Genomic DNA, 12369 nt, shown 5'->3' on the forward strand with positions numbered 1-12369 from the left:
TAAACTTAATTTTAATAATTTTTCTTTACCTCCTTGTGAGGTTTGTCATAAATCTAAGAAGAATAGAGATGTTTTTCATAATGGTCTTCATCTTACTAAGGTTCTTGGTGAGCTTATTCATCTAGACATGTGGGGACCATATCAGATTGAGTGTATAGGTGGTTTTAGGTTCTTCTTGACTATTATCGATGATTTCACTATGGCTATTTGGGTTTTTCTCCTTAAGCCTAAGGAAAAAGTTTTTCAAAATTATGCTACATTTTTAACATGTTAAAAAATCAATTTCAAGTTGTTATTAAAACCATAAGGACAGATAATGGAACTGAATTTATAAATTTTCGTTTTAAAACATTTAACGATAAAAATGTGTTGTTCATCAGACTTCTTATGTTTACACTCCAGGGTTGTGGAAAGGAAACACAAACACATTCTTAATGTTTCAAGATCTCTAATGTTTCAATCAGAAGTTCCATTAAAGTATTGGTTTGATGCTATTCTTACATCAGTGTTTTTGATTAATAGAACTTTTTCTTTTGTTTTGAAAGGCTCTTTTCTTTATGAATTGGTTTATAAAAAGTCTCCTAATTTTGATAATCTTCGTGATTTTGGTTGTTTGTGTTTTTCGACTAACTTAAATAATAATGATAACTTTTCTGCAAAGTGTGTTTTTATGGGCTACTTTTTATAAAAGAAAGGTTATAAAGGTGTAAGTCTTGATTCTAATTCCTTGTTTTTTTCCCAGGGATGTTAAATTCTATGAGACTGTTTTTTCGTTCATAATGCAAAGTTTTGTTTTTGTAAGGCTAGTGATGATTCTAGTGGGATTGATCCGTTTTCCTATGATGAACCTTTACATTCTGAAAACCTTGTTGATGATGGTTTTCTAATAGAACTCAGATACCGGATCATTAGTTAGATGGTGCTAGTTCTCCTTTGAACCTTAATAGAACAAGTCCTACAAAAGGAATTATAGATACTAGGTTAGGGTTTGAAGGGATGTGCCTTTATCTAATGGGTATGGTCCTAGTTCTGATGATTCTCCTGGCTCTCCTGGTTCTCTTATCAGAACTGAGGAAAGTAGTCATTTAGAATCTAAATCTCTTAATACTCAATCTATTGGTCTCACACGTACTGTGAGAGAAACTCGTCTTCCATCTAGGTTTAATGATTATGTTATAGAAGGTAAATATAAATATGGCATTGAAAAAACTCTTAATTAATCTAATTTGACTTCTGATAATAAGTGTTTTGTTTCCGATCTTGGTAAAATTGTTGAACCTCAATCTAATATGAGATTTCCCTTAATTATAAATGGGTTAAGGCTATGAATCAAGAAATGGAAGCATTGTATAAGAATAATAGATGGATAATAACTGATTTACCCAAAAATATAAAGCCTATTGGTTGTCTTTGGATTTACAAAATTAAATATAAGGACCATAGTGAAATAGAGAGGTATAAAGCTTGTCTTGCAACTAAAGGTTATAACCAAAGGGCTGGCCTTGACTATGAGGAGACTTTTACGCCTGTAGTCAAAATTGTTACTATTTATGTGGTTATTACCTTAGTTATTAACTATGGTTGGAATTTATATCAATTTGAATGTTTTCTATATGGTTCTCTTGAAGAGGATGTCTATATGGTTTTACCTCCTGAATATCATAGTAAAAATGATAATAGAGTTTGTAAGTTGGTAAAGTCTTTGTATAGTTATAAAAGGCTCCAGGTAAGTGGAATGAAAAGTTGAGTAATTCTTTAGTTAGTTTTGGTTTTAAACAGAGTTATAATGATTACTCTATGTTTGTTAAAGTTTATGGAAAAGTAGTTATAATATTGTTGGTATATGTAGATGATATCATTGTTACTGGAAATTGTGAGTATGAAATAACTAAAGTAAAAGTTTTTCTGAAGTCTCAGTAAATTATAAAGGATTTGGGAAAATTAAAATATTTTTTAGGTATTGAAGTTTTGGATGTTCCAAATGGTGTTTCTTTGTCTCAAAGAAAATATTGTTTGGAGTTACTTCATGACTTTTGTATGCTAGATTGCAAAGTTGTTAAGACTCCTCTTGAGTTAAATATTATTTATGATAATAATAATGGTGTTTTATTGGAGATTATAACTGACTTTTAGAAACTTGTTGGAAAACTTATTTACCTTATGATTACTAGACGAGATATTGCATACTTTGTTCAAATCTTAAGCCACTATATGCATAAACCCACTAAAGCTCATGTAAAATCCCGACTCCCAGCTATAAAGTTTAAAGTTTATAGTCATGTTCTTAGACCTACTCGGCGAGTTAGATTCCCCAACTCGTCGTGTAGAAATGATTTAGACCGCATGCATTTAAGGGGTCTACTCGATGAGTTAGAGGACCCCAACTTGACAAGTAGGAGCTGGAAGACGAAACCCTAATTTCCAGTGTTTTGCACCCTATTTAATGGGTTATTAGCCTCCCATACCGTTCCTCTTGAGCTCAGAAAACCCTAATCTCGAATACTCTTCATTTTTGTGTGTAAAAAAGCTTGGAAAGTGGTTTTTGTGAAGAAGGCTTAAAGTCTAAGGAGCTTGGGGCAAAGTGAAGCTTGTAGATTTGACTCTATTTCATCTTGGCATCATTTTGAAGGTAACAAGTCATTACCTTGACTCCTCTCTAGCTAGATCTCTTCATGCATAGGCTTAGGGTCCTAAAGCTATTAGATCTGGACTCCTCTAAGTCCCTATAACCATAAAGCTATTAGATTTAGCAAGCTTGGCCCTTCTCTTTGGGTTAAACCTTTCCTTTACCTTGGTTTTGGCATCTAGGACCATGCATGCACGTAAAGTTTGCAACTTTATGTGGAAACCATGTCCTAGGAATTTAGATCTATATTTTGGAGCTTTAGGGTAGCTTAAAAACGTCTAAATGAGAAATCAACTGAAGGGACTCGACGAGTTACATGATCAACTTGACTAGTCGGATGAAGATTGGCCGTTGTGGGTTTCTGCATTGGACTCGACGAGTCAGTTTGGGTTTTCCCAACATTTTGACATGCATGGACTCGACGAGTTGTTTGGAAACTCGTCGAGTCAACTAGGGTTTTTACGATTTCTCGAGATCTGGAAGGACTCGACGAGTCAATGGGCTGCACTCGACGAGTTGGGTCAACATGGATTGTTGACCTTAACTGTTGACTTTGACCAAGGGTTGACTAGTTTGACTTCTGGGGGTATTTTGGTAATTTGGGAATTTATGGAAGTGAATCATGTTGGATAAGGTGTCTAAGTCCATAACTATATTTGGTATGTACTTGACCCGAAAGCAGCATGGTCCATTTGGGTTGCATTTCACCGAAACAATTTGTAAGGATGGACTTTTGAGAAGAGGTTATTTATGATTGATTAATATATTATAAGTTCTAATGTATTAATATGAAACCATATTATTTAATTAATATTGGTTAAGAATTAATTTGGAATTAATTTAATGATCAAAAGAGACTAATTAAATGTATGGGGATTGATTGGTAAATCAATGATTCTTATAGTGTGGGCCTATGGTTATTTAGGTTGGGCTAAACCAACATGGTAGCCCATGGATAGTCCGTGGAGGTTTATCCCATGGAACTTAAGTAAGATGAAAGGTCATGCACATTAGCGTTTACATGGGTGTAACCCTAATCCTTGCCTCACTATAAAAGGAGTCTCTTAGCTCATGAAATCGACTACTAGTGATCTTTGTAAGAGTCATACAATTTTTGTGTGCAAGTTATTCTCTCTCAATTCCTCCATTGTTGGTGGTGTTTTTTTAAAGCATATAAGGCATCACATTTGGGGTGCTAGGCTCTTAAAGGTCAAATGTATCAAGCTACAAGAAAAGGTATGTCATCTAACAAGTTTTGTTATACAAGTACCCATGTTTTGTATGCTAGTTAGGATAATGCTTTAGAAAATCAAATGGCATGTATAATTAGAGAAAACATAGATCCAAAGCATTTAGGGTTGTATGTGCTTGTATGTGCACCGTAAGGTTGTTAGAGTGCTCAAAACCCATTAGATCATTGGTGGATGTAGGTGTTGGCCTTAGAAGCTGTATTTGGAGGAGTTTGACATTATCATTTCCAGCTACTTGTGAGGTGAGTTGTCCGCACTAGTCGGTTCCTAAAGTCATACTTGCAACTATAGTTATTAGACTTATCTAAGTGGGAGACTGTTGGATAATGTGTCTAAGTCCATAACTATATTTGGTATGTACTTGATCCGAAAGTAGTATGGTCCATTTCGGTTACATTTCACTGGAACAATTTGTAAGGATGGACTTTTGAAAAAATGTTATTTATAATTTATTAATATATTATAAGTTCTAATATATTAATATGAAATTATATTATTTAATTAGTATTGGTCAAGAATTAATTTGGAATTAATTTAGTAATCAAAAGAGACTAATTAAATGTAAGGGGATTGATTTGGTAAATCAATGATTCTTATGGTGTGGGTCTATGGTTATTTAGGTTAGACTAAACGAACATGGTAGTCCATGGATAGTCCATGGAGGTTTAACCCATGGAGTCTAAGTAAGATGAAAGGTCATGCACATTAGGGTTTACATGGGTGTAACCTTAGCTCATGAAATCGACTACTAGTGATCTTTGGAAGAGTCATAGCCGTTTTGTGTGCAAGTTATTCTCTCTCAATTCCTCCATTGTTGGTGGTGTTTTGTGAAGCATTTGAGGAATCACATGTGGGGTGTTAGGCTCTTAAAGGTCCAAGGTATCAAGCTACAAGAAAAGGTATGTCATCTAACTAGTTTTGTTATACAAATACCCATGTCTTTTATGCTGGTTAGGATAATGATTTGGAAAATCAAATCGCATGTATAATTAGAGAAAATCTAGATCCAAAGCATTTAGGATTGTATGTGCACCTTAAGGTTGTTAGAGTGCTCAAAACCCATCAGATCATTGGTGGATATAAGTGTTGGAGTTAGAAATTGTATTTGGAGGAGTTTGAGATTATCATTCCGAGCTACTTATGAGGTGAGTTGTCCTCACTATGCTAACAGGGTCGAAGGCACTAATGTCAGCCCTTTTCGGATTTGTATTCGGGTTTTTTTGCATGATATGCTTATTGATTTACATCCTGGTAGTTAGGATGGTGATATGCTTAGTGACCTGGTTAGGTCGGTATCCTAGTATATAGGATAATGCTATGTTAGTGACTGGTTAGGTCGGTATCCTAGTATATAGGATAATGCTATGTTAGTGACCGGTTAGGTCGGTATCCTAGTATATAGGATAATGTTATGTTAGTGACCGGTTAGGTCGGTATCCTAGTTATAAGATGTTGTTATGATTAGTGATCTGTTAGATCGGTTTGACTATTATATACATGCTAGCGTATGATATTTATGTGCACATGATTGTTTGATTGGGGTTGGGTTGAGGCGGACAAGCTTTGTGCTGAAGGCCAACATACCCTGGGCGGACCGGATAGACTACAGACCTGGGAGGGCATATTAGTCAGGCTGAAGGCCCGACAAGTGGTTCGAATAGGCTGAAGGCCCTGATAGGCGGTCTGGACATGTCGAAGGCTCAGAGAGTGGTCCAGATAGACTGAAGGCCTGCGAGGCGGTCCAGTCAAAATGATGGCTTATTATGCATGTTGTTTGTTTATATGATATGATTATGATTGTATGGCGTTGGTATATTGGGGAAACTCACTAAGCTACGGGCTTACAATTGTTGATTTTGTTTCAGCTATTTCTGATGATCGCGGAAAAGAGAAGGTGTGATCGTGCACCTCCTTATGTTTTTATGATTTAATTATGGGATACTCTGACATTAAACCATTTTGAAAACATGTCTGTAGAAATTATTGGTTTTTGAATGATTTAAAATGTTTAAAATTGACCTGAATTTTATGGATGTTACAGCTCATCTGCAAGTTGCAATGAGATTGTTAAGGTATCTTAAACTCAGCCCTGGTAAAGGTATTAGTTATTTGAAGTCTCAGTCATATTCTTTTTTGTTAAAACGTTATTCAGATGTTGATTAGGCTAAGAAACTTTTCTCTAGAAAGTTTGTGAGTGGTTATGTGGTTTATTTTGGTGATTCTCCTATCTCTTGGAGAAGCAAGAAGTTGTCTACTATATCTCGTTCATCTACAAAGTCTGAATATCGGGCTTTGGGTTCATTGTCTTGTGAATTAATTTAGGTTTTAAAAGTTTTATATGATATTGATTTTAAGAATGTTGTTCCAGTAAATATTTTTTGTGATAATGATTTTGTCATTAAATTGGCTATGAATCATGTTTTTCATGATAAGACCAAACATTTCGAAATTGATGTTCATTTCATAAGAAAGAAAATTGTAAAATGAATTGTTAAATTGGTTAAGATTAGTCTTTTAATCAGGTTGTAGATATGTTCATTAAGTCTCTTATCTCTTCACAACATGAGATTCTTAGTGATAAACTATGTTTGATTGATCATTTTTCTTCAAAGTAATTGTTTTTCAAAATGGTTAATGAGGGGGTTGCTAAATTAAATAATATTTTTCATAATCAAACTAACATTTTGTTATCATTTATAAATCTGATATATTTTGTAGTGTTTGTTGTTGTAAGGTTATGCAAGTTTATTTATAAAGTGTTGAGGGGGTTGGATGTATATATTACGAATCCGTCCGGGTTTACACGCGGATCTCAGGATCCGGTGTGACCCGGGTACTTAAGGCTTGGATGACTGATGTTGGGTTCATTATTCACTCGATCAGTTTGTCACTCTCGTTCTCTCTCAGTTTTATTCAGATTAGGGTTTGTTCTAGGGATTGTAACAAGTTTTCATATGTTCTTGTAGTTATGTTAGATTAGGCTGAGAGTTTCGTTTTTTAGAGTAGTTTAGAATTATTGTAGTGAGGTTTCTATGTAAATACAGGAAAACCACCAATCTTTTAATCCTCAGATGATGATGTTGGAAAATTATGTTTTTACACGTTTTTATAGGTTTTTTTTTCGTATGGTTTCTTTTGTTACAATTCATTGCCGGAAAAAGACGGTGGTTTAAAAAAATCACTCTCAATGATTAAACCAAAAAATATGGTTTGTTAAAAAAAATTGAAAAACAAACGGTGGTAGATATTATGAAATTTTGCGGTTTTACCTACCTATAAAATATACATATTTGTACTTTTAAAAAGTTCTAAAAAATCCCTATTATACTTTAAAGAAGTTTCAAGAATCCGTGGATTTGGAAAAAAAAAAAAAAATCATAATCACCAAATAGTGAGAAGTATGATGTATTTTATCGGCGATACCTTTTTTTTTTTTTTTTTTTTTTTGTAATTTAAAGTTACGTATATCTGTTTGAGTCGCAGTCTATGTGTGGTGTACCTTTTATAACTTTTTTTTCGGTAAAAGAATAAAAAGAAACAATTGAAATGAATATGAGATAACGATGAAGGTGGATTCAGACAAATTTGACATTATTACCTTCAATTTGATAAGATAATGATGAAAACTAATGTGAATATGAACATGGAGACGTATAAAGCACTTCCTACAGTTTCAGCCTTTAATCTAACATAACAATTTCGACCAATTCATAGCTAGGCGTGCGATGAATAGATTTAGGATATACTTTGATTTTTAATTAACAGGTTAAATAGTTGAGCTAATATAAAAGCATATCAAACAAAAAAATCAAATATGTAGCGCTTGATAAATAAATAAATAAATAAATAAAGTATTACTATTATTATTATTGAAAAAACCATGGATCTCTCTTTTAATCATCATCTTAAACAACTCAATTATTTGTAAAATGATTAAACAAAGAAAAACGTGGAAAGTTCCATCACCGCTTAGTATAATGAATGCAGAAAGAATGGATAAGATCAAATATCGTTAGGTTTTTACGCTTGCGCCAAAATAGCCTTTGCCTTGCCTAACTGAAAAACAAGGAGTCGTGATACGCCAAACAAACTAGATAATTCATAATAGCGACCACACTGTATAACCTTAATTATTAAAGAGACAGATACATGTGCCAAGTTGGATATATATATATATATATATATATATATATATATATATATATATATATATATATATATATATATATATATATATATAATGGTGAAGTAAAGTTTTGAACTTTTCATTAACCCAAATTTTATTAATCCTCCACAACTAATTAAAACATAAAACTTAAAACCACGTAATCGCAATGCACACTTTGACTCTTTTGATATAGTATATGGACTTGCGTCATGTCATTTGATTTGCTTGAAAGTTGAAACCAACCAACGTATTCACAAAACTATTCTTGCAATTAATCCATCTTCAGATTACCTGCTTTGACCATTTTGACTCGTACTAATATACGCTAAAAGACCTTGATTATTAAGTAGTTTCCAGCAATTCTCAACCATTCTTCATCAGCCTCCTTTTTTGGTGGGCGGCTTCTGGTATCCCCATGGGTTCTGTCTTGCCCAATTCCATTGATCCCTGCACATCTCCTCAATCCCATATTTTGCCCTACAACCAACAAAAAATATATATAACATAATTCATCCAACTCTACCTTTTACCAAAAAAAACATATTTGCACAGTTTAGAGCAAAGAAATTACTTCCAATTAAGCTCTTTTGCAGCTTTATCAGTCGACGCATAAACTTCTGTAGCATCTCCAGCTCTTCTTGGACACAGTTTAATTGGGATTTTCTAAAAATATCAGCAGGCGTATGTCATTTCATAATAACTGTACAAATTATTAATATTCCTTCCTAGTCATGTAGGAATATATATATTTATATTTATATATAAAAACCAGAACAACCTTTCCAGATGCTTTCTCAAACGCAGTCACCATTTCAAGCACAGAGGTCCCCCTACCGGTCCCCAGGTTGCAGGCAAAACAACCTAAACAACAATCCACGTCAGCAACACAATAAATTGAAATATAACTAGCGACTGTTTTCTCTCACCTATATCCTGTTTTGTGAAAAGCTTTTTCAGTGCTGCAACATGGCCATCAGCCAAATCCATCACATGGATGTAATCCCGGATCTGTAAAGATTAAGAAAAATCAATGGAATGGAAGTAGCAAGCTATAACAATTAACAAGAATAGATAGATAGATATACAGCACTGCCATCCTTTGTGGGGTAATCATGACCATAAACATTCAACTCTGGTAATCTTCCAACAGCTACTTGTTGTATGTAAGGCATCAGATTATTTGGGATCCCAATAGGATCTTCACCGAGTTTCCCACTCTCATGAGCTCCAACAGGATTGAAGTATCTCAGCAGTATTATTTTCCACTCCCCATCTGCATTATGAATATCTCGAGCTATCTCTTCAAGGAACAGCTAACCAACACACATACATAACAAGTACAAAGTATAAACAATCAAATTTCAAACATTTGTATCAATTATATAAACTCTTCATTGGCTACTACCTTTGTGCGCCCATATGGGTTCATTGCCTTGAGTTCAAAGTCCTCAACACATGGAATTTTCTTCGGCTGTCCATAAACTGTTGCAGATGATGAGAAAACCAACTGCATTGCATGCCAACATTTAAAATTAGGCGAATATATCTTGAATACAAGATCAGTGAAAAAGATACGTACCTTCTTACAATTGTATTTGGCCATGACTTTGTACAAAGTGATGGACCCGATCAAATTATTATCAAAGTAACGGAATGGGTGGGCCACGCTTTCACCCACAGCTTTCAGCCCAGCAAAGTGTACCACAGCATCAAACCTATAATTACAACACAGTCCATTTACTACTCTTATTAGGAATTACACAAACCTTATTATACCACTAAACACATTTATGTCAAATTTTACATACTTAGCTTGGGAAAACAGCTTCTCCAAATCCTGCTGATTCCTGATATCGCCCTGCAACCAACAAATACCACCAAAATATAATCAACATTCCTTAATAAATATGATCTTCAATATTCATATCTGATTCTATCAGATGTTCATCTCTGTTTTGCAGATAATATAGATATAGGATTGGATTAGAAGCATAGGCCATACGCTACAAAATTACATGTTTATATATTATAAATTAGATTAACAATTTCGTGAAACTAGTGATTAAGACCTAATGTGTACCGACTCCTGTAATATGTTTTACTGATCGGATATTTCCAGATACTAGTAAAAACGTATGAATTCAGACCTTACTAGCAAACAGTTGCAATCAGTAGAATCCTTGAATACAGATGGTTGCAGCTTTTAGGGTAAACCCTACCGACCAGTTCCAATTACCAATAAAACATAAAATTCATACACGGTTAAACCTAAACTCACGATCATAAGGTGAATCACGCAGAATTACATGCTTAACGCTTCAAACTTTTAAAGCAACAAATAACTCTTTTATTTAAATTGATTTTTAAGAATGTTTATAACCCTCACTTGTATTCCAAGAGTTCATCACCATAAAGAAATCCGTAAACCTACGTAACTAGAAAAAAATTCGAGTCTTAATGTAGTTTCGTTTCCTGATAGTTCTGACATTTTCGTTAACGACACACACAGTCAGTCGAAAAATAAATCACGAACAAGTGGAGAACATTTACCAAATGAAATTGAAGATTACGTGAGAGCTCGGGACCGACTAATTCTCTGACTCTATGAACTGCTTCTTCGACGGAATTATCAAGATTGTCGATGATCGTAACCCTGAATCCTTGATTAAGAAGTTGCACAACAGTGTGAGTGCCTATGAAACCAGCACCACCGGTGACTAAAATCGATGAATCCATCGCAGAGATGGAAGAACAAGCGCAAAGAGGGTTTATAAAATAGAGTTCAGAGGAAACTAGAGAGAGAGAGAGAGAGAGAGAGAGAGAGAGAGAGAGAGCAAATCGAAGAAGGCGGTTTGTTTTTGGGATAAGCGCGGAGAATATGTATATATATCCGCAGAGAGTGAGAGTAATCAAAAGAGAAATTGTAAGTTTTATAAAAAATTCATCGAGATTGTGATAAATAAAATAAAATAAGTTTTATAATAACTTTCTTTAGTTTGTTCAAAATTTATGAACATGTTGATAGAATGTTGCTAGACTCTGCCATATCACACAAGTTAGTTACAGTCGATTATCACTTTTACGACTTTAAGTTAAAATAAATGCCACATGAGCCTTTTTTTTTTTTTATTATTTTAATTTTGACTTCAAATACTATCTATAATGGATAGTGTTAATATATATATATATATATATATATATATATATATATATATATATATATATATATATATATATAGAGAGAGAGAGAGAGAGAGAGGTGGGTTCAATTGAGAAAATAAAAAAGGTTGAGAATGGGGGAATCATTCTCAGCCACTCATTTTATTCAAGCATAAAAAAAACACGGTGACAAACTTGTAAATATGAGAACAACCTTCAATCTCAAATACGTATCTGTAGTTCAAACTCATTCATCGTTCATCATCCAAATTTCTTCTCTAACTTTCAACAATCATCCAGATTTCTTCAATTAAACCATAATCAACATCATCCAGTGTTAATCAATCATCGATCTTCGTCAATAATCAACACGATTCAACAGTTAACAACAAAAATTCGTTTTTGGTTCTTTTAATTCAACCTTCAATTGTGCTTGAATACGATCAGATCTTCAACATCTATGATTAATTATACTTCCAACGTTATTAGATCAAAATCATCGATAATCAACAAAAATCCTCTTCATATCATTCATTCAACATCGATTATCAAATAAAACTTGAAAATTGAGGTTAGAAAAATATCAAATCGTTTTTTTTTTTTTTTGAAAAATTTCATATAATTCTCTATCAATCTACTCTTTTGTAAACTTAAATAGTCAAAAAATCATGTTTGTAAGATTTTTAAAAAAAGTTAAATTGTATGCACTCCAACTGTTTGATGAAATGCATGAACTAAATTAGCACGTTATATTCATATATGAATGTGTTTTCTCAGTATATGATTATTAAAACAAAAAACCAAATATGCAAGTCTGTATGTTATTCATATATGAATAACATATAAAAATTATATATATTTGTAAAAATACCTTGTAATATTCATATGTGAATATACTATGTAATATTCATAAATGAATATATCATCTAATATTCACAGATGAATATACTATGTAATATTCACATGTGATATACCATGTAATACTATGTAATATTCAGATATGAAAATATTATCTAATATTCATAAGTGAATATATCATCTAATATTCACAAGTGAATATACTATGTAATATTCATAAGTGAATGCATTGTCTAATATTTAAATATGAATATAATATGTTTATTATATGCTATATTCATATATGAATGATACTTAAACTGTAAAAA

At 33.0% G+C, this 12369-nt stretch overlaps 1 protein-coding gene across 1 annotated transcript; it reads right to left on the reverse strand.

The window, feature by feature from the left end:
• Positions 1-8120: 8120 nt before the first annotated feature.
• LOC145034317 (bifunctional UDP-glucose 4-epimerase and UDP-xylose 4-epimerase 3-like) lies at positions 8121-10907 on the reverse strand. Its single transcript, XM_078982706.1, has 9 exons — positions 10595-10907; positions 9853-9902; positions 9624-9759; positions 9450-9551; positions 9130-9357; positions 8971-9052; positions 8823-8905; positions 8616-8707; positions 8121-8521 (listed from the first exon to the last, which is right to left on the reverse strand). The coding sequence occupies exons 1-9, from the start codon at positions 10778-10780 to the stop codon at positions 8422-8424; spliced, it is 1059 nt and encodes a 352-aa protein (XP_078838832.1). The 5' UTR covers positions 10781-10907; the 3' UTR covers positions 8121-8421.
• Positions 10908-12369: the final 1462 nt, after the last annotated feature.

The sequence above is a fragment of the Lactuca saligna genome, chromosome 3 (assembly GCF_052625555.1).
Source record: "Lactuca saligna cultivar CGN05327 chromosome 3, ASM5262555v1, whole genome shotgun sequence".
Classification (NCBI taxonomy): Eukaryota; Viridiplantae; Streptophyta; class Magnoliopsida; order Asterales; family Asteraceae; genus Lactuca; species Lactuca saligna.

Coding starts and splice junctions, on each gene's coding strand:
- LOC145034317 (XM_078982706.1), bottom strand. CDS start 10,780: ATGGATTCATCGATTTTAGTCACCGGTGGTGCTGGTTTCATAGGCACT. Junction 9,358..9,449: donor ACCCATATGGGCGCACAAAG/GTAGTAGCCAAT, acceptor TGTGTTGGTTAG/CTGTTCCTTGAAGAGATAGC. Junction 8,906..8,970: donor TTTCACAAAACAGGATATAG/GTGAGAGAAAAC, acceptor ATTGTTGTTTAG/GTTGTTTTGCCTGCAACCTG.